The sequence below is a fragment of the Alosa alosa genome, chromosome 2 (assembly GCF_017589495.1).
Source record: "Alosa alosa isolate M-15738 ecotype Scorff River chromosome 2, AALO_Geno_1.1, whole genome shotgun sequence".
NCBI classification, from domain to species: Eukaryota; Metazoa; Chordata; class Actinopteri; order Clupeiformes; family Clupeidae; genus Alosa; species Alosa alosa.
Window position 1 is genome coordinate 28272723 of NC_063190.1, and position 20702 is coordinate 28293424.

General features: G+C 49.6%; 1 protein-coding gene across 1 annotated transcript in view; it reads right to left on the bottom strand.

Annotated features, from left to right (window-relative positions):
* Nucleotides 1–47: 47 nt before the first annotated feature.
* The window catches only part of arhgap32b (Rho GTPase activating protein 32b), a 53563-nt gene continuing 32908 nt past the window's right edge, over nucleotides 48–20702 (bottom strand). The window contains exons 13-28 of the mRNA XM_048229391.1: nucleotides 20339–20386; nucleotides 17104–17253; nucleotides 16497–16599; nucleotides 16127–16271; nucleotides 15608–15690; nucleotides 15332–15439; nucleotides 15051–15175; nucleotides 14238–14446; nucleotides 13425–13593; nucleotides 11039–11113; nucleotides 10394–10816; nucleotides 9448–9795; nucleotides 6592–6677; nucleotides 5821–6493; nucleotides 4203–4896; nucleotides 48–3948 (exon numbers count right to left, since the gene is read on the bottom strand). Of these exons, the coding sequence (XP_048085348.1) occupies nucleotides 2700–3948; nucleotides 4203–4896; nucleotides 5821–6493; nucleotides 6592–6677; nucleotides 9448–9795; nucleotides 10394–10816; nucleotides 11039–11113; nucleotides 13425–13593; nucleotides 14238–14446; nucleotides 15051–15175; nucleotides 15332–15439; nucleotides 15608–15690; nucleotides 16127–16271; nucleotides 16497–16599; nucleotides 17104–17253; nucleotides 20339–20386 (4688 nt within the window). The 3' untranslated portion in view covers nucleotides 48–2699. The remainder of the gene's footprint in view (nucleotides 3949–4202; nucleotides 4897–5820; nucleotides 6494–6591; nucleotides 6678–9447; nucleotides 9796–10393; nucleotides 10817–11038; nucleotides 11114–13424; nucleotides 13594–14237; nucleotides 14447–15050; nucleotides 15176–15331; nucleotides 15440–15607; nucleotides 15691–16126; nucleotides 16272–16496; nucleotides 16600–17103; nucleotides 17254–20338; nucleotides 20387–20702) is intronic.

Sequence of the window (20702 nt, forward strand, 5' to 3'; positions counted from 1 at the left end):
TTTATACTTTGGTGGCTGTCACAGATACATGAATAAATCAGACATAGTTTAGTTCTGAGTAGATTTGCGTTTATTGACCATAGAGAGAATGTAGCACTACTGAAAACATAAACACTTTAGAGCATAAATATCTTTCAGTTCATGGTAAAGGTTGAACACTTCCATTCAGTATATATATTTTCTGTTATCTTTTAGTGATAATAATATCCAGCAACATTCAGAGCCCCGACCCTAGACGACACGCTCGCTGAGCCCGTCCCCATGAAAGCACACTAGGTGGCCATCCAACCTGGCAACCCAGCGCACCAGGTGTCCTCCTTACCTGGCGACCCAGCTGGTGCCGTCTAAGATGGGGCGGGGTGGAGCTGCTACACCTATCTTCACCTGTGTTGCTATGACAATGCAGGTGTCCACAGGTATCTTGGCTGTGATTATGTGTGGAATACTGATATTGCAACTTAATGGCAAATTATAGTCTGGATAAGTCTGGATGGCGGTTGCCCTGGGCAACACTGTTTAAAAACAATGACCCTTCCTACTTGTTTAAGCCGTCAAGTCTTGACCTACATTTAGTTGCGTGTTTCAAGAGTAGCTTGTTTCGTGTCTCTTATTCTATTTGGCAAATTTGAATTTTACAACACATTTCAACATAAATAAGCTTGAATTAACATTATCTGCTAAAAAAAGATTGGCATTTGCATTTTTAAATCTACCACAGAGTTAAAATAGTTTTAATTTTGAGTGGTTATTGTTTAGGTATAGGTTCCCTTGATATTATTACTGTGTCCCCTGTTCCTCCGGGCGACACACAGGGGATTTGGAACACGTCTTACATTCTCGGGAAAGTAAAAAGAAAATCAACACAAATATGGATATTTTTGAAAAGAAGTCTGGCTGGCTAGTACCCAAAATGAGGTTGAGGTCATGTACTACTTTAACACGGATCTTTCAGGGTGCAAACATTTTACACACAACAAAAATATGTGTTGCAATTAATGAAGAATAATAATTTCCACTATATCTTCTGAAAGTTCAGGACCCATCCCTTCTCTGTGCAAATTTGTGTTGTGGTAACAAGCTGTCTGAGCCTTTTCCAACCCTGACTGCGTGTAACTGGGGGTGCAGACGCAGACACAGCTGTGGTGGTGCGGCGTGGAACCCTGACTGCGTGCAATTGGGGGGAGCAGACGCAGATGCAGTCAGGCTGGTGTGGCGTGGAACCCTTTTGCATACTTCTGTCAGCCTGTCCTGCTGCGCTCCAGCGACATGTCCAGGGGACCCCTAACCCAAGCATTAGACTGCACCCAGCGACATGTCCAGGGGACCCCTAACCCAAGCATTAGACTGCACCCAGCGACATGTCCAGGGGACCCCTAACCCAAGCATTAGACTGCTTTCAAACCAGCACGCCCCTGCATTCAAACCAGAACGTTTGGTCCTTCTTCACAGAGAGCTCCAACACCCCCAAACACACACTGAGGCGCATCTGCGGATTGAGAGGCTCTTTGAAAGAAATCCAATAAACACTAAAAAATGACCATTGAGAAAATGAAGAAATCCCCCCCCAACCCTTAGTCCCAGTGTCCAGTGTTTGAGGTGTGTGTGCCCCCCCCCCCCCAATCTTCACCGGGGGGCAGAGCTTCTCCCTTCTGCACAGTGTGCACTGTAACGTCCAGTACAAACACAAAGAGCAGGCCAACACACACACACATACACACAGAGGTTCTGTAAACAAGAGAGCATGCATTTCTGAAATGTAAACTGATCAATCACCATTTCAATGCCCCACCTAACACTATGTTTTAAAACTAAACAAAATAAAACAAAGAAGAAAACTCTCAACAGTAGATTGGACTCCGGATTCCTACGCAGAGAGCTGCTCGATGCCTCTTCCTGCCGTACCGTGTCAGAGTTCGTTCCGGAGTCCGCAGCTGGCATACCACACACTGCAGGTCCCATTCGGCGCCACCTGCTGACGCCACTGGTGCATGGCGGGTGTGGTTAGCTGGGTAATGTATGCTATGGTACATTCAGTTTGGTAGAAAGTTCATTAAGGGTTCATATGTGTACAACTGGATAGAAAACTCCCATCAAAAACCCTCAGGAGAAGACAGTCCACTGTCCGGCAGGGGCTGTGTGACCTTTCACCTTTGCCCTTTCACAGATTTGTTTGTTCAAAGCAAACCATTCAAACTCTTAAGACAAACATGGCTGTTCTCGGACCAGAAAAGTCCCTTGTCCAACCCACTTGACCATTGATAACTTAACAGTACCACAGGTTTCCAGTTCTACAGGTCATCTGGAACCTGACGGTGATAAGTCAGGTTTCCAGTAGCACAGGTCATCTGGAACTGACGGTGGGTGATAAGTCAGGTTTCCAGTAGCACACAGGAGTTCCCTGTGTGGGTCATCTGGATCTCTGAAAAGTTCCACTGATATATATATATATATATATATATACTGTATATTGATTTATTGTGACTACATTCAGATATAGTGCTGATGTAGCGAATGTAGTACCATAAACTGCTGGGAGAGAGAGTTGTGTATCTGTGTATGTATAGGTGTATGTGTGTATACGTATGTATAGGGGTGTGTGTGTGTGTGCGTGTGTGTTAACACCGAGCCTAAGCTTCATGTTAATACAGGCAGAGCTAGCAGTCAGCTGGTGCTAGCGGTCGGCAGTGCTAGCACTGGCGTCACTCTGCCTTGACCTCGGCCTCGGGCCTGTGCAGGGGGGCATCGGTCTGAATGAAGGCCCCCTGGCCCAACGCGGTGGAGTAGGCTCTGCCCCCGCGCCCGTGCCCGAAGGCCTGTCCAGGGAACAGTGCTGCGCCCCCCCGGCTGGCCAGCGGGTCCTTGGGTGCGGGCCGGGTCTGGGTCTGGGTCGTTGCCGGGGGCCGATACTCCTCCAGGTTGTCGTAGTGGGACGGGACGCCGGAGGGGGTGTGGCGTTGCGGGGGCCGTGGGTGAGGGTCCGGCTCCGGGCCCCAGGGCCCTCGGCTGTGGCTCCGCTCGGGTTTGGGCGTCACGGTGGCGGTCACCCTCTGGAGCGACTCGCCCTCGGGGCTCCGGCCTCCTCGGTGGGCAGCGCGGTCCGCGTCGCTGAGCCGCGAGGCTTCCGGAACGTGCTGCAGGCCGTGCGGCTGGGAGGAGGGCGTGTGGGAGCGCGGTCCGGCCGGGCGGGGCCCCGCGTGTGCGTGCTTCTCCGTCTCCATGTAGAGGAAGGCGTCAGGGTCAGCGGTGAGTGAGCGCGGGACGGCCGCCTCCGGCGTGACGTTGTAGCGCGCCTCCTTGCCCGGGTCCGACTTGCTGCGCAGGTGCTGTAGCGACTCTGTGGCGGGCGTGTGCGGGGGTCCGGCGGGGGCATCAGGGGGCATGTAGGGGCCCAGGTTGTCGTACTGGGAGAGCACGGGGCCCTTGAGGCGCTGGCGCGCGCGGCTCTCTCGGCGGAGGGAGTGGCCGCGCAGGTGCTCCGCCTCCTCCTGGGCCTCCCACGACGGCAGGCAGGCCCCGCCCGGTCCCTGGGGCGCGTGCAGGTGCGCGGGGGGCATGTCGCGGCTCACGAAGCCGTGCTCCCGCACGCCGGCAGCGTGGTGCGGAGGCTGCGGTGAGTGGCGCTGGTGCAGCAGGTAGTGGTACGCCCGACTCGCCTCACGGTCCCGCCCCGAATCCAAGGAGTGGCGCAGGCGCAGCCGGGCGACGGTCCAGCTCGTGGCAGGGCGGCGTCCCGGCCGCCAGCTGCCCGTGAAAGGGCTGTAGCGGTACTGGACCCGGCCGTTCTCGAAGAATGGCTGCAGCCGGGTGACGTGGTAGTCCGGCGGTTCCGCCGCTGGTGGCGCGTAGCCGCGGCAGCGGTGCGCCGAGCGCTGGTAGTAGAACATCTCCTCGTCCGACGACGCCTGTGGCGGCGGAACCTCAGTTCTGAGATCGGCGGGCCCCCGACCGCTGGGCGGGCGGTGGAGGAGGGGGGGAGGGCTGTGAATGAGGGGCGGCAGCCGAGTGCAATGCCGACGGATGCTGGGGTAGGTGGCGCCTACGTGGCTGTAACCGTGACTACGGTGGTGGTGGTGGTGGTGGTGGTGGTGAGCAGGCCCGGGGGAGGGGGTGGGGCCGGGGGAGGGCAGGTACTCGGCTCTGGTTGGCCGGTGGGTTTTGAGGGAGTGGTGGTAGGAGCGCGGGCCGATGGTGGCGAAACACACATCTCGGGCGAGCTCATGGGCAGCGGGCTCGGCCCAGGGTGAGGGTAAACCCGAGGCCTGGCGGGTAGCCGGCCGCCGGGGCTGACGGGACCCCTGCGCCGTGGGTACACGAGGTCCGACCACGGGGCAGCGCGGTGGCTCATAGTCATCGTCATCGCCGAGCCCTCGTCCTCCAGGAAGGCGTGGTAGGCGGAGCCGTCGCGACCCAGCGTGGCCGTGGCCAGCTTGCTCTCGATGGAGCGCACGGGCGGCGGGGGCGCCGGACCGGCCGGAGAGGGCTGCTGCTGCTGCTGCTGCTGCAGCTGCTGGTGGTGGTGGTAGGGGGCGCTCTCGAGCCACGGCTGCACAGGCTTGATGGCCTCCCAGGGCTTGTCCAGCGAGGGGCCCAGAGGGGCTCGGGGCTGCGGTTGGGGGGTCTGCGGTTGCGGCTGCAGCACGGCGACCGGGTGCTCCGACGCCCAGGGGGGCGCGTGAGGTAGAGACGGCACGGCCACGGCCACCTGAGGCTGGAAAACACACACACAGAACACACACACACACACTCCTGTTACATATAGTCCAGAATGGGCCAAATATACACTACATACAGTTATTTCCCGTATATTACATGTATTAACCACACAACAATACTTTATGCAAATAAAGTACGGCTGCCTGAAGCGGCTGCCTGAAGCTGGAAAACACACAGAATAACCTCAGTTAATGTAATGGACAACAGGCTCCAAGACCCACTTCATAAAAAGACCCACTTCATAAAAATGTGTTGCGACCCAGTTCATCAGGCATACTTTAAATCTCTAAATCAAGTAAATGTGCGCATAAATGTTACTGATCATTCTTATGGTTGTATAGAGTTCCCTGTCAGTTTTCAATAAACAGCCTAAAACACATAACCAGCGGGCCTTTTGAAATGTAGGCTAGCGTACAGTACATAACACAAGAGCTTCAGGCCACAGCTTATGGCCACGTTGATGGCACTAGCTTACTTTCTAGATGTTTGACCGCCAATACCTCATATAGAGAGAGCTCTCAGCACAATACCTCATATAGAGAGAGCTCTCAGTGCAATACCCCTTTTTAGGGTAAAACAAAATAGAATCACATTATTGATTTCAGTATGTAAGACCGGTAGCATCTATTTTTTTAAATCACAGGAGATTCAGTCTACACAAGCACACACCCATACTCATACACACATACACACTCACACATGAACAGGATCCAGTGGGCCACCTAATGCGGCTGTAGGACTTACCACAGGGCCTAGAGTACATACAGGCCCCCGCTCTCACACACACACGCACCCACAAACACACACACGCACACACACACACGCACGCACTGTTTGCAAACAGGATCTTGCAGGGGGGTGGTAATACTCAGCAATACTCACCTCAGGGCCTGGAGGAGATACACACCCCCTCATTTCTTACCGCTGGCGAGGGCATGTAAGACAGCTGGGGCAATTACAATTCCCTGGGCAACAGCAGCGTGTGTGGGGCAATGCGCCCTCTTCTGGGGCAACAGCAAAGGTGTAAGCAATCATGCCCGGGCAACAGCAGCGTAGGGGCAACTGGTTAACTCAAGCAAACAGCAAAGGTGTGTGGGGCAATTACACCCTGGGCAACAGCAGAGGTGGGTGGGGCAATTATGCCCTGGGCAACAGCAGAGGTGGGTGGGGAAATTATGCCCTGGGCAAAGGCAGAGGCAGATGAGGCAGTTACGCCCTGGGCAACAGCAGAGGTGGATGGGGCAGATACGCCTGTGGCAACAGCAGAGCATGGTGTGGCAGTTATGCCCTGGGTGGGGGCAACATCAGAGGAGGAAGGGCCAGCTGAGGCGGAGGGGAGCGGGGCGTGGTCTTCCAAGACGGGGGCGGGGACAGTAGAGATTTGGGCAGGGCCCACTGCTGCTGATTGGTGCTCCGGGCTGGACAGAGGAGAGGCGGGAACTGATGAAGTGGGTGTGGCCTTCACATGAGTGGGTGTGGATTGTGTGGGAGTGGTCTCAGTGAGTGTGGTCATGACATGAGTGGTTTGATTGAGAGTGGGCGGTGCTTCATTGAAAGCAGACGGTACTTGAGTGACAGCAGGCAGAGTGGTCTGATGGTGGACAGGTGTGGCTTGAGCGGAAGTAGTGATGTCAGTGGCTGCGGTGGCGCTTTGCGGAGGCAAGGCAGGCTGGTCCGGCAGGGAGTACCAATCGTCCCTTGAGACGTCGGGGGGGTCAGTCTGAGAGTCGATCTGCTCAGGGGGGGCGGGCCTTTCAGGGGAGGCGGAGCTGGGAGTCCTCTGCAGAGAGGTCGGAGCAGGGGTGGGGGTTGCCGTGGTGATGCTGGTCTCCGAAGCCAGGGAGGGGGGCACGGGCCAGTCCAGCGAGCCAGCATTGCCGGGCGCCGAGCCGGGACAGGGGAGGTGTCACAGCTGCGGATCGCCTGGGCCGGGCCACTGTGTTTCTCCAGCTCCCAGCAAACTACTAGCCACGGGCACGAGGGGCCAGCTCAGAGCAGAGGAGAGAACCATGGTGGCCCAGGAGGACAAACAGAGAGAGGAGCGGAGAGGAGAGAGCAGAGAAGGAAGAAGAGAGGAGAGAGAGAGGGAGGGAGAGAGGAGAGAGAGAGAGGGAAGGAGAGAGTAAAGGAGAGGGAAGGAGAGAGAGAGGAAGGAGAGAGGAGAGAGAGAGGGAAGGAGAGAGGACAGAGAGATGGAAGGAGAGTAAAGGAGAGAGGAGAGCGAGGGAAGAAGAGAGGAGAGGAGAGAGTAACGAAAAGAGGGAAGGAGAGAGGAGAGTGAGAGGAGGGAGGATGCAAGAGAGAAAGGGAGAGATGAGAGAGAGAGAGTGAGAGTATATATATATAAAAGGAGAGTGGAGAGAGAGAAAGAGAAAAGGCAGAGAGAGGGCGGAAGGCAGAGAAAGGAGAGGAGAGAAATAGAGAGAGAGGGATGGCTGAAGAGAGAAAGGGAGAGAGGAGAGAGGGAGGAGAGAAGGAGAGAGAGAGAGGGGGAGGAAGGAGGAGGGGAGTGGAGATTGGTGGGTCATGGTCAGGAGAGGGCAGAGCATCGGGATCAGGCACATGTATGACATGCAGCACTAGGAGAAAGAGCATGCAGACAGCAGACTGACAAGTAAAAGCCGCCAGATATAACCCGGAGCACATGAGGCTTTGTCAAAACGGAGGTCCTACCCTTCAGATGATTCAGATATGATGCCAACCTTGCGACCTGTTACTGACCTTATACGGACGTGTGTGTGAACCACATACACGCGACATTACAGAATTCGTGGTTATCGAAAGTGAGGTGGGGGTTTGTAGAGTTCACAAGACGCGACATGACGAGAATATTTACGCGTCAGTCTGCCTGTCACAGCTGCTTTTTATTTACAAAGTGTAGCCTATGCATTATGTATAAAGAAGAGAAATCGACAGCGAAGCTAATACTTGAAGTAGGCTAGGGCAAGTAAGCAAACAAATTTGTATGTGTGCTTCAATAAACACATTTATCTGTTTTTCAAACATTATGTACCAGAATTACTTTACTATAGAACCCCACATCTGGTTTGTGTTGGAGAGAGACAGTATGCACAAACTGTAGGCTACCAGCCAATTCAGTAGGCTAACTCAAGACTGCAAGGCCATCATACAACGCTTTAGTTAAACAAAACAAAAAATAGCCTACCAACATAAGAGAGAAGTTGTTCGTTTTTTTTTCATGGTTTTATTTTTTTCCAAAAGCATCCTCCCCAATGTGTTCATTGCATTTACGAAGGAGCTTGGAAACAAAGTTGGCTTTTCTTTCGCTTTCATTTTCTAGGCAGTATATGCTTAACAAATATCAGCGAAGTTCAGCTTAGGTATCAATGAACAGAAAACCCATATGGCTAACAATTATTAAATACTCCTGTTATTGCCAACGACGCCGCTGTAGCTACTGCCCTTTCAGCCTTCTGCTTATGGTGATTCAGTCTTTGGAATTTGTTTCTGGCCTTGCCATGCAGTTGTAGGCTACAAACGCCTTCTGCCGCTCCCCTTCATGTGTTCTGTATCAAAATGTTGTATGCCCTCATTGACAGTAGTCATGGATGTCTGTATCTTTCCAGGTCGGATTTTCTGACAGCATTATGCCACCTCCATCATAACACTGGCATTTAAGTCAGATCTAACCACATGGACGATCTAAAGAAACGTCACCAACACGCCTCCCCACCAGGTGTGAATTTTAACCGCGATGTTCTTATTGCCTGACACAGCACATTTACATAATGTCCGGAGGAAATACTAGGGGGGTAGTAGAACAACCGGCTAAATTCGGACTTCCATATGACCGGTTATGTCGTTCAGATATACGGCCCCACCGTTTAACATCGGCTGAACCTCCGGTCTTACATGTATGTCTGAAAGCGCTTCAGTAGAGAGTAGAGAATGTGTCTGTGTGTGTCTGTGCAAGTGTGTGTGTGTGTGTGTGTCTGTGTATGTCTGTGCAAGTGTGTGTGTCTGTGCAAGTGTGTGTGTGTGTGTGTGTGTGTGTGTGTGTGTGTGTGTGTATGTGTGCGTGTGTCTGTCTGTCTGTGTGTGTCTGTGCAAGTGTGTGTGCGTGTGTATTGTAATATTAGCATATCGTTTCTGTCAGCCACTGGGTTAATATTGGACGAACACAACACTGGGTTATCTTACCAAAAATGGGGTAGTGTTGTTAGCAGATGCTTTTTAGCATGTGGTAATTAAATTAAGATACAAAACAGAAAACAAATGCTCATGAATCTAATCTGTCAGCCAGCTATTTTCTCTGTCATTCATTTGTTTACTGGAAAAGCCTAGAGTAGGGTGAATGAGGGGGCGAAATGCAGAATTCCTCACAAAAATCTGGTGTGATTGGAGTGACTGGTAAATGATGAGTTTAGTGTGTGTGTGTGTGTGTGTGTGTGTGTATGTATGTGTGTGTATGTCTGTGAGGGGTTGTGTGTGTGTGTGTGTGTGTGTGTCGGTCACTTACTCTGGAGCTGTAGTTCTCTGGTAAAGTCGAGGTCAAGTTGAATGTGTGTGTGCGTGTGTGTGTGTAACTGAGTTGAGTGTGTGTGTTTGTGTCTGTGAGGGGGCTGTGTGTGTGTGTGTCTGTGAGGGGGCTGTGTGTGTGTGTCTGTGAGGGGTTGTGTGTGTGTGTGTGTGAGGGGGGTTGTGTGTGTGTGTGAGGGGGTTGTGTGTGTGTGTGTGTGTGTGTGTGTGTGTGTGTGTGTGTCGGTCACTCACTCTGGAGCTGTAGTTCTCTGGTAAAGTCGAGGTCTGCTGGGTGTTGAATGAAATGGGTCTCCATGGTGACAGTGTGCAGCGGTGAGCCCATCAGGTCCAGTAGTAGGGCCTCGTTTCGGACCGACTCCACCTTGGCGCTGACTGGCTCGTTTCGGGCCGACTCCACCTTGGCGCTGACTGGCTCGTTTTGGACCGACTCCACCTTGGCGCTGACTGGCTCGTTTCGGACCGACCCCAGATCAGTGTTGACCGGCTCGTTTCGGACCGACTCCGCCGATCGGACGCGTGGAGGGGGGGACAGGGGTGGGGTGTCCACAGAGGGGGACGGCGCGGTGACAAAGGTGCTCTCTGCCATGGAGGAGGGGGAGAAACACACAAAGATTAACACACAGCAGCCAATGGAGGAGGGGGAGAAACACACAAAGATTAACACACAGCAGCCATGGCCTACTGGTTAGCTCTTCGGACTTGGAACCGGAGGGTTGCCGGTTCGAACCCCGACCAGTAGGCACGGCTGAAATGCCCTTGAGCAGGGCACCTAACCCCTCACTGTTCCCTGAGCGCCGCTGTTGTTGCAGGCAGCTCACTGCGCCGGGACTAGTGTGTGCTCAGTGTGTTTCACTAATTCACAGACTGGGATAAATGCAGAGACCAAATTTCCCTCACGGTATCAAAAGAGTATATATACAATACAATACACACACATTTCCGTAGAGTTTCGATACCTTGTCCTATCCTATACCACTGCTTATATATCTAATGCACACACACACACACACACACAACCTTGACCCTTCATAAAGTAATCTTTATTTAAATGAGTATCAGACCAGATGGCCAGAATGGCAATGACCTAAAGTTGTGTGTGTGTGTATGTGTGTGTGTGTGTGCTTGTGTGTCTCTGTGTGCGTGCGTGTGTGTGAGGGCAGGTCTGTCGGACACACACCAGCTGCGCTGTAGCTCCTATCTGGACTCTGCTGGGCAGCGCTGAACTGCTCATCCTCCATCCTGTCCTCCGTTGCCGAGGAGAGGAGCGCCGTCTCCCGGTCACTCATCAACGGGGAGCCCAGTCCAAAGGACATGGGGTCAAAGTCCAGCGTCGCCATGCCAACCTCTGGCGGCATCAGCTCCAGGTCTGTCTCCATGGCGATGGGGGGCGAGGAGATGAGGGCGGGCACGCAGAAGATGGGCCGGTCGTCCTGGTCACTGTCGTCGTGCTCGTGGTGGTGGTGGCCGGGCTGAGCGGCGTTGCACAGGTTGTCATAGGAGGCGCAGTGCTGCTGACCGGCCAACAGGTCGGCGCCAAAGGACGAGGACAGGGCATCGCTGCTGGAGCGTGGGCGTCGAGGCCGGTACATCTTACTCTCACCTTTAACACACACACACAAACACACACACACACACAAACACACACACAGCACGAAACACAGAGCGCAAAATACAGCTTAGACTCATCAAAACAACAACACACACACCGCAAGCACAGTTTAAACTCACTCATCACATACCAACATATTCATATAAACAGCAAACACAGATTATGTGTGTGTGTGTGTATGTGTGTGAGAGAGAGAGAGAGAAAGAGATGCACCTTCTACGTTGTGCAGAGACGTGAGAGACTCTTCACTTTTGGCTGAGCGCAGAGTCCCAGTCTCCCCTCGGCCTCCTGCGAAACAAACAGCAGATTTAAGATCATTAATGTGTGTGTGTGTGTGTGTGTGTGTGTGTGTGTGATAGAGATCTCCACCTGCAAGAGCCACTTGCTGGGTTTATCTGTGTGTGTGTGTGTATGTGTGTGCACGTGCAAGTACATGTGTGTATGTATTCAACTGTAATAACCATTATCTTGAGCTTGCTGACCTCATTGGGGATTGTGTGTGTGTATGTGTGTATGTGTGTGATATCCACCTGTAAGAGCCATTGACTTGGGCTTACTGGTGTGTGTGTGTGTGTGTGTGTGTGATCTTCACCTGTAAAAGCCATTGACTTGGGCTTGCTGGGGTTTATGTGTGTGTGTGTGTGTGTGTGTGTGTTTGTGTGTGCGTGTGTGTCTGTTTCTGTGTCCTCCACCTGTAAGAGCCATTGACTTGAACCCACATTTGTGTGTGTGTCTCTGTGTGTGCGTGCAGTGTTTCCCCTACAATGTATTTAACAGCGGCACAGCCGCTGGATTTTCAGCGCCGCTGCAACATAATATCACGAGATTCACTTAACACACTGTAAAAGCACAACGCCAACGTCATCTCGGTTGTTTTCTGAAAGTCTTGAGTAAGTTAAGTGCATCAAATCCGCGCCTTAGCCTCTCATTATTCAGGACATTTATCGGCATGATGTGTCAGGTGATTACAAGCCCAAAGACAAGTCTGCAGCCCATATGGCTAGCCTACGTTCTGAACACGGTTACATTGTTTAGCTATCCGACTGATGGGGTCTTGCTCCGCCACAGTGTAGCCTATGGTGTCATCGTTCACTTGTAGGTTACACAATAAATAGCCTACTTATAGGCCTGGTGACAATAAAAATCATATTAGTTATATTTCATCACGAAGCTGTTTGTATGCCGTGAATTAAACGTAGCCTATGCCATATGTTAAGCTTGAGCAATTCCTCTGATCCAAAGCCTGCTTTGACACATTGACACTAATGTGAAACATGCATCCTCCTCTCTAGCCTACATCAAATAAAAAAAGAAACCAATTCATGATTACCGAAATGAATTTAACATGGGGAAAAAAAAAAGTTTGTTGCGATTTAGCCTACTGTTGTGATGCGGTTTTCTGCTGATTGGATTTACCCCCGTGTCGTCAACTCTGAGAACTCTTGCTCCGGCTGACAATTTTATCCAGAGAGCTGATTTCCCAAAGATGAGCCTCCATCAACATTCAACGACAAATTATTAAAACGTAAGTAATGCAATAGAGTAAACCAATGTGCTACAAGGTGTATGGTCTTAACGTTAATTGTAGCCTAGACTTGTAACGTTAAGCGTGGGGCTATATGTAATGTTTGCATGGGAAAGCTAGGCTTAACACAGTCTAGGCCTGTTTAAACTGTCTGATAGTTAAAGGAAATATGAGCATATGTTGGCATATACGTATAGCCTAAATTCTGTCCACTTAGATATAATAGGCTATCACAAACAGACCTTTTCTACGTTTACGGCATTAGACATATAGGAGCCTACATTCTCTTATCAGAAAGACGTGTTCTCATAACTTCAGCGTTCTCTTGACGGTGAGACGAACGGTCGCACTTCAATCAAGTAGCCTAGGTCTTTTTCGAGTTAATTGTGAGTGAGTTGTATGGTAACTTTTTTATACGTGGGTTTGTTGTTTTGGGACTGAGAAATAGACTACAAGGAGAGCATCTGGCTACGTGCATGCGTGTCAGCATTAATGGTCCCCCCACAATTCAATTCAATTACCAAAGAGCCTTAGAGATGTTCTTTGAAAAGCCCAGAAAAATTAAGTGCTCGCTTGAATTGGGTGTGGTCTTTGCCATTAAGACAATTTTAAATAAATTGTAAATAATCTTTTTCTGGGTTGTGCCATTTCATTTTTTAACCAATAATGTAAAAGAAAGCTGAAAATGCGTGTGTGTGTATGTATGTGTGTGTTCACCTGTGAGAGCCATAGACTTGTGTTCCGTAGAGTTTGTGTGTGTGTGTGTGTGTGTGTGTGTGTGTGTGTGTGTGTGTGTGTGGTCACTTGTGAGAGCCATAGACCTGAGTTCCATAGGGTTTGTGTGTGTGTGTGTGTGTGTGTGTTCTCCACCTGTAAGAGCCATTGACTTGAACCCACATTTGTGTGTGTGTCTCTGTGTGTGCGTGTATGTGTGTATGTGTGTGTTCACCTGTGAGAGCCATAGACTTGAGTTCCATAGGGTTTGTGTGTGTGTGTGTGTGTGTGTGTGTGTGTGTGTGTGTGTGTGTGTGTGTGTGTGTGTGTGTGTGTGTGTGTGTGTGTGTGGTCGGTCACCTGTGAGAGCCATAGACTTGAGTTCCGTAGGCTCGCTGGGGTTGCGTCTCAGCTTCCTCTTGTTGATTGTGGATGATGAAGAGGAGGATGAGGATGAAGAGGACTTCCCCAGGCTAAAGAAGGAGCGCCAGCTACCCACTGGAGACTTCCTGGATTTGATGGGCTGCCGCTTCCTGTAGGAGGAGAAGCAAACACTCATCGCTCGGAGTCTGTGAAAGTGTGTGTGTGAGAGTGTGTGTGGGGAGTGCCCTTGAGTCGTGGATCTGCTCGAGGTTTCGTCCTCTATGTATCTCCAATTCTAGGGAGTTTTTCCTCGCCCCTGTTACTCATGGGCTCTCTCTGAATGTTTTAACACCCTGTAAAGCGCCATGAGACATGTGTAATGTTTTGGCGCTCTATAAGTGAAATTAAATTGAAACATTTAAATTGAGTGTGTGTGGGGAGTGTGTGGAAGAGTGTGTGGAAGAGTGTGTGGAGAGCAGGCCTGGAATTTCATCATTTTTGGGCCATCACTAAACTACCATTTCGTTGCATCAGTCAGATACAATGCAGAATGTGGAGAGAAGGAGGAAGTGGTCATGCAGGGCCCAGTGGCCTGTGAACCTCCGATATTTAAAGAGGCATCACGGCCAACGCAAGGGGCAACGACGGCCATGGCCATGTAAGTGACAGTGACTGTGTATGTGTGTTTGTGTGTGTGTGTGTGTGTGTGATGGTGAGTGTGTGTGTTAGTGTTTGTGATGGTGTGTGTGTGTGTGCGTGCGTGCGTGTGTGTGTGCGTGTGTGCGTGCGTGTGTGTGTGCATGCTCTGACCTGTCGGGTGGGGAAGTCGATGACGGTGTGGAACTTGCCGAGCAGCGCGGCGGGCCCCTCTCCCACCTCGATGTAGCGGCTGTGGGGGGTGATGGGGCTGCAGATCTGGGCCTGTGTCCGCGCCTGGGCCTCCTCCAGGGACAGCAGCCGCGCCGACGCACACCAGCCCCCACCCAGCACCGACTTGGGCCGCGACACCCCACTCTGGCCTGCAGGGGGCAGCACACAGCACAGGACATGTCCATTTACACAGATAAATAGATTAGATAGATAGACATATTGATAGACCAATAGATGGATGGATAGATAGATACATAGATAGATAGATAGACAGACAGATAGATAGATAGACAGACAGACAGACAGACAGATAGATAAATAGATAGATAGAACAGGATACATTTACACACACACAGGGAGAGAATCAGGAACCAGTAAAGGCCTCAGAAGAACAAAGATGATTCCTTCACTCTGTCACTCTGTTCTGTTTATCTACTTGCTTGTGTGTGTGTACTTGTGTGTGTGTGTGTGTGTGAGAGTTTGTGTATCTGTTTGTGTACTTGTGTGTGTGTGTGTTGTGTGTGTGTGAGAGTTTGTGTCTCTGTGTGTGTACTTGTGTGTGTGTGTGTGTGCGTGTGTGTGTGTGTACTTGTGTGTGTGTACTTGTGTGTGTGTGTGTGTGTGTGTGTGAGAGTTTGTGCATCTGTGTGTGTACTTGTGTGTGTGTGTGTGCGTGTGTGTGTGAGAGTTTGTGTATCTGTGTGTGTACTTGTGTGTGTGTGTACTTGTGTGTGTGTGCGCGTGTTTGTGTACCTGTGAGTTTGGGTCCGAAGAGCATGTCCACGTGGCTGAGGATGAACTCCACCACCACAGACTGGATCCTCACCTCCATGAAGGCAGCAGGACCCCCAAAACATGCCGACTCAATCTGGCGAGACCTGGGGGGACCACACACACACACACACAGATGGCTCATAAGGACATTAAGGGTCAGGCACACACAGAACAGACAGACATACACAGACACACAGAAAGATGCACTCTCTCTCTCTCACACACACACACACACACATATACACAGGCAGGTAAGTTACCTGAGCAGGTTGGGAGCCCAGACGATGGCCAAGTTCTTGGCGTGCATGTTGGTGATGGAGCTGAAGGTGGCTAACCTGGACAGATGCTTCATCAAGAACTCCAACGTCCTACACACATAAACGCGCGCGCACACACACACACAGGCAGAAAGAGAGAGAAGAGCATTGTAATGTACATTCATTCAATACCTATACCAATACCATTCATCTTCTCTGCTATACTGCTAACTCTGTAAGTGCTGTGTGTGTGTGTGTTGTGTGTGTGTGTGTGTGTACCTATAGTGTGGGGGTGGTAACTGTTGAATGACATCATGAATTTTGATGAGACGTTCATCATCTGTTGCTGCGGAAACAGCCTCCTGAGAGAGAAGAGGAGAGAGATCAAAAGTGAATCACATCAGAACTAATCCAAATGAGTGAATCACATCAGAATGAATCCTAATGAATGAATCATATCAGAATGAATCCTAATGAATGATTCACATCAGAATGAATCCTAATGAGTGAATCACATCAGAATGAATCCTAATGAGTGTAACTAACTAAATAAATTGAATTAAATACACCTGAATCCAAACAAAGGTAAACAACACAAAAGATTCCTTATGTATACTTCCACCAAAGAAAACAAGAAATCTACCGCAGGTGCATGTGAATGCGAACGCACAGAAACATAAACATACACACACACACACACAGAGAGAGACTTACAAAGAACAGAAACATAAACATACACACACACACAGAGAGAAAGACTTACAAAGAACAGAAACATAAACATACACAGAGACTTACGGAGAACTTGTCGTAGAGCTGGTACGTGAGCAGCGGGTTGGGCAGTTCTCTGAAGTAGAGCTTACAGAGGGACCCCACACAGTGGATGTCCTGGATGTAAATCTCTTTAGTCAGGTCTGGGATCAGCTCGGAGTCAAACTCATGCCTGATCACAGACATGCGCACACACACACACACACACACACACACACAACTTTTATAGTGGAACAAGTGTGGAGTGGTTGGAGTGTGTGTGTGTGTGTGTGTGTGTGTGTGTGTGTGTGTGTGTGTGTGTGTGTGTGTGTGTGTGTGTGTGTGTGTGTGTGTGTGCGTGCGCGCGCTTGTAGCGTGTGTGTGTCTAAATCTGAGAGCGAGCGTGTGTGAGTCTCACCGTAACTTCTGGATATTTGATGCAATTCCAGATAGCCTGTAGATCCCATCCACAATGCCATGTTTCTCGATGAACTCTGCACAACTTCGAAGCACCTGAGGAACTGTACACACACACACACACACACACACATATATATGTAAATGTAAATAAATGTATCAGAGGGAATCTAACAATTGATCACACAAGTTACCACAACACACACTCATTCATCTACAACACGCAATTGTTCATCTATTATGACAACACACACTCATTCATCTACAACAACACACTTGTTCATCTATAAGCAACACACACTCGATCATCTAAACAAAAACATACACATGGACACAGTTGACTAGATGTTCTCTCATATGTGTGTATTTGTGTGTGTGTGTGTGTGTGTGTATGTGTGTGTGTGTTTTATCATCCTGTCCTGAGTTGAGCAGGTGTTCCCCCAGGTCGCAGGCGAACACCCTCTCCTTCATATGTGTGTGTGTGTGTGTGTGTGTGTGTGTGTGTTTTTTACCATCCTGTCCTGAGTTGGGGAGGTGCTATCCCAGGTCGCAGGCGAAGGAAGACCCTCTCCTTCATGTGTGTGTGTGTGTGTGTGTCTGTGTCTTACCATCCTGTCCTGAGTTGAGCAGGTGTTCCCCCAGGTCGCAGGCGAACACCCTCTCCTTTAGGATGCCCCTCTGCTTGAGCTTCTGCTTGCTGGGCCGAGACTTCATGAAGGTGCGCAGGAACGTGATCAGCTTCCCGTGCTTCTTAGACACTAAACACACACACAGGAATTTTATGTGGTGGTTTCAAGTTCAAGTGGTGGACAGTCAAATGCACAGACACAATTTTTCTGTATGATGAAGTGGAAATGTAAAGAATGAACTTCCTTTTTCCTGCGGAAACCAGACACACACACACACACACACACACACACACACAGCTCACAATCCCAGATGTGCCTAGACGCACCTTATATCACCCCACCAGCAAATGACCAAAGATACCCAAGCAGCATCTACGCATCCTACAGACTAGGGCATATACTGCACCCTAGCGCCACACACACACACACACACACACACACACACACACACACACACACACACACACACACACACACACACACACACACACACACAAAAACACACACTCAGGAAGTTATTGATTAGTTTGACGTGAAGACCAACAGGTTCTCAGAAACATGATCATCTGGCTCAGTCCGTCATATATGCAGAGACCCATGGCCAGCACACACACACTCAATGCTTTGACAAGCTATAGCAAACACACATTAACATTTTAGCAAACACACACCAACAATTAGCAAACACACTCAAACTTTTAACAAAAACACAAACTTTTCACAAACACACAAACTTTTAACAAAAAGCCTGCTCACAAACACACATTGACATTTTAGCAAACATTCACCAACAATTAGCAAACACACTCAAACTTTTCACTAACACACAAACTTTTAACAAACACAAACACTTTTCACAAACACACACAAACTTTTAACAAACACAAACACTTTTCACAAACACACACAGACTTTTAACAAACACACACACTTTTTCCTGCAGTAAAAGGGATGCTAATAGCATGCAAGAAAATGAAAGGCACACAAATAAGTCTTTCTTTTGTGTGTGTATGTGTGTGTGTGTGTGTGTGTGTGTGTATGAAGTAAGATAGCAGCTGTGTAGATCTGCAGGGAGATCTGACCTACTTGAGGTAGAAAAAAAAATGTTCCGATATAAAATTCCTTCTCCCTCCAATTACAGCAGCTGTTCCTTCAGAAATATGTGAAGGCTGAGGGTCGCCAAGGAGAAAGTGTGTGAGAAAATGTGTGTGTGTCTCTGTGTGTGTACGTATGTCAGCTTGACTGGAGCCAGAGACGGCTATCATAACAGTTAAGATGGGTTAAACATGTGAAACTCAGTGTGTGTGTTTGTGTGTGTGTGTGTGTGTGTGTGACAAAGAAAAACAGTGCATATGAAAGTCTCACTCACACACGTTCTCTTCTCACGCGCACACACAAAACACACACACACATACACACACACACACACGTGTCATCTCTGTCTCCACTGCGTTGTGTAGTAACAGCTGGTTTTGAGGCATGAAGGACTTCAAGAGAGAGGGAGAGACATACAAGTCCAAGCAGCGACTTGGAGCTTTTTTACCCAGTTAGAGCCAGTATGTGTGTGTGTGTGTTTACCTTCATGAATCATGTCCTTACCCGAACGCTTCCACCAGTTCACACACACTCTTCCTAAAGCAAGCCCAGAGTTAAGCGCGGACGCATCACACGACGAGCCGAGGAGGAAAAGAAACGTCTATCTGACAAAGTTGCAAATTCCCTCCAGGATGGCAGCTCAGGACAGCCCTACACTAAAGAGCCGTCTCTCTCTCTTTCTCTCTCTCTCTCTTTCTCTCTCGCTCGCTCGCTAACTAAAGTCAGTCTGTCGGCAAATACCTTTCGTCTCTCAGCCCAAATCCACAGTAAGCCTGCTCACAAACTCTCTCTCTCTCTCTATTTCTCTCTGTCTGTCCCCCACCCCCGCCTGCTCTCTCTCTCTCACACACACACACACACACACACAAACACACACACAGCTCAGGTTCCAAGCTTCTGGTCCAAATGGAACAATTCACCGTTTGCTGGCTGGAAAATCATGGAATGCTGAAATGGTTATAATCAATATGGAATGTCATAGCGACCAAAATCCACAGACGGAACATATACACCACGCCATGGTTCTCAGTATGTGCGTGTGTGTGTGTTCGTGTTTGAGTGTGAGAGAGAGAGAGAGAGAAAGAGGCTTTAAGTCTGGTATTTTGTGCTTTGTAAAGAGTTTGCCCATGGATGAATGCCATTGTGGCAGTCTAGCCACTGCAGCCATCAGAAGCATTAATCCTCCCTCAGTTAGCTAACTAGCCACTGCAGCCATCAGAAGCATTAATCAATCCTCCCTCAGTTAGCTAACTAGCCACTGCAGCCATCATAAGCATCATTCCTCCCTCAGTTAGCTAACTAGCCACTGCAGCCATCAGAAGCATCAATCAATCCTCCCTCAGTTATCTAACTAGCCACTGCAGCCATCATAAGCATCATTCCTCCCTCAGTTAGCTAACTAGCCACTGCAGCCATCAGAAGCATCATTCCTTCCTCAGTTAGCTAACAGGCCACTGCAGCCATCAGAATCATTAATGTTCCCTCAGTAAGCTAACTAGCCACGATAGCCATCAGAAGCATCAATCCTCCCTGAGTTATCTAGCTAGCCACTGCAGCCATCAAACGCATTGATCTTCCCTCAGTAAGCTAACTAGCCACTGCAGCCATCAGAAACATCAATCCTCCATCAGTTAGCTAGCTAGCCACTGCAGCCATCAAATGCATTGATCTTCCCTCAGTAAGCTAACTAGCCACTGCAGCCAGAGACTTTCTAATGAGAAGACACAGCACTCAAAAAATCCTCCATAGAAATGCATGGGGTTAGTTTGTAACGCCAATATGGCAGTTGTCTACACATATCCCGCCCCTTCCGCGGTAAAAAGTCGCCATGTAAATACATTGTGCCAATGTGGTATGTTGAGAATACATCTTGCCAATCAAGTGATCTCACCTGGAGCAAGGTTGGTGTCATGAAGCCTTGCACACGCGCATTTCTGCCGAAATAGATGCCCGATAAGTGTCCAAAAAGTGTGTGAGTGGAGGGACTGGAGTGTGTATGTGTGTGTGTGTGTTTTACGTGTGTGTGTGTGTGTGTGTGTACGTGTGTGTGTGTTTGTGTGTGTGTGTGTGTGTGTGTGTGTGTGTGTGTGTGTGTGTGTGTGTGTGTGTGCGTGTGTACCTGAGTTCATGTTTGTGTCCTGCTGTATGACTGTCTCCATCTCCAAATCTATGAGCAGAACACCATGAGGAAGAGACAGAGTTGGATGAGAGGAGAGGAAAAGATCGAGATAGAGAGAGAGAAAGAGAGAGAGTGGGGGACAAATAGATGATGTTTTCTGGATGAGCAAACGTAAAATATAGCATATAATAAAAGTGAGAAATGGCTGGGTATGGACCTTTATGGTTTACATGTATGCACTGATCAGCTACAGCAAACACTCCACACACTTAAACCCCAAACTACAGCCAACATTATGAGAGTTAGGACAGTTCTACCTTCATAAGTACATAATACCTCCATATGCATTTCTGTGCGTGAGTGT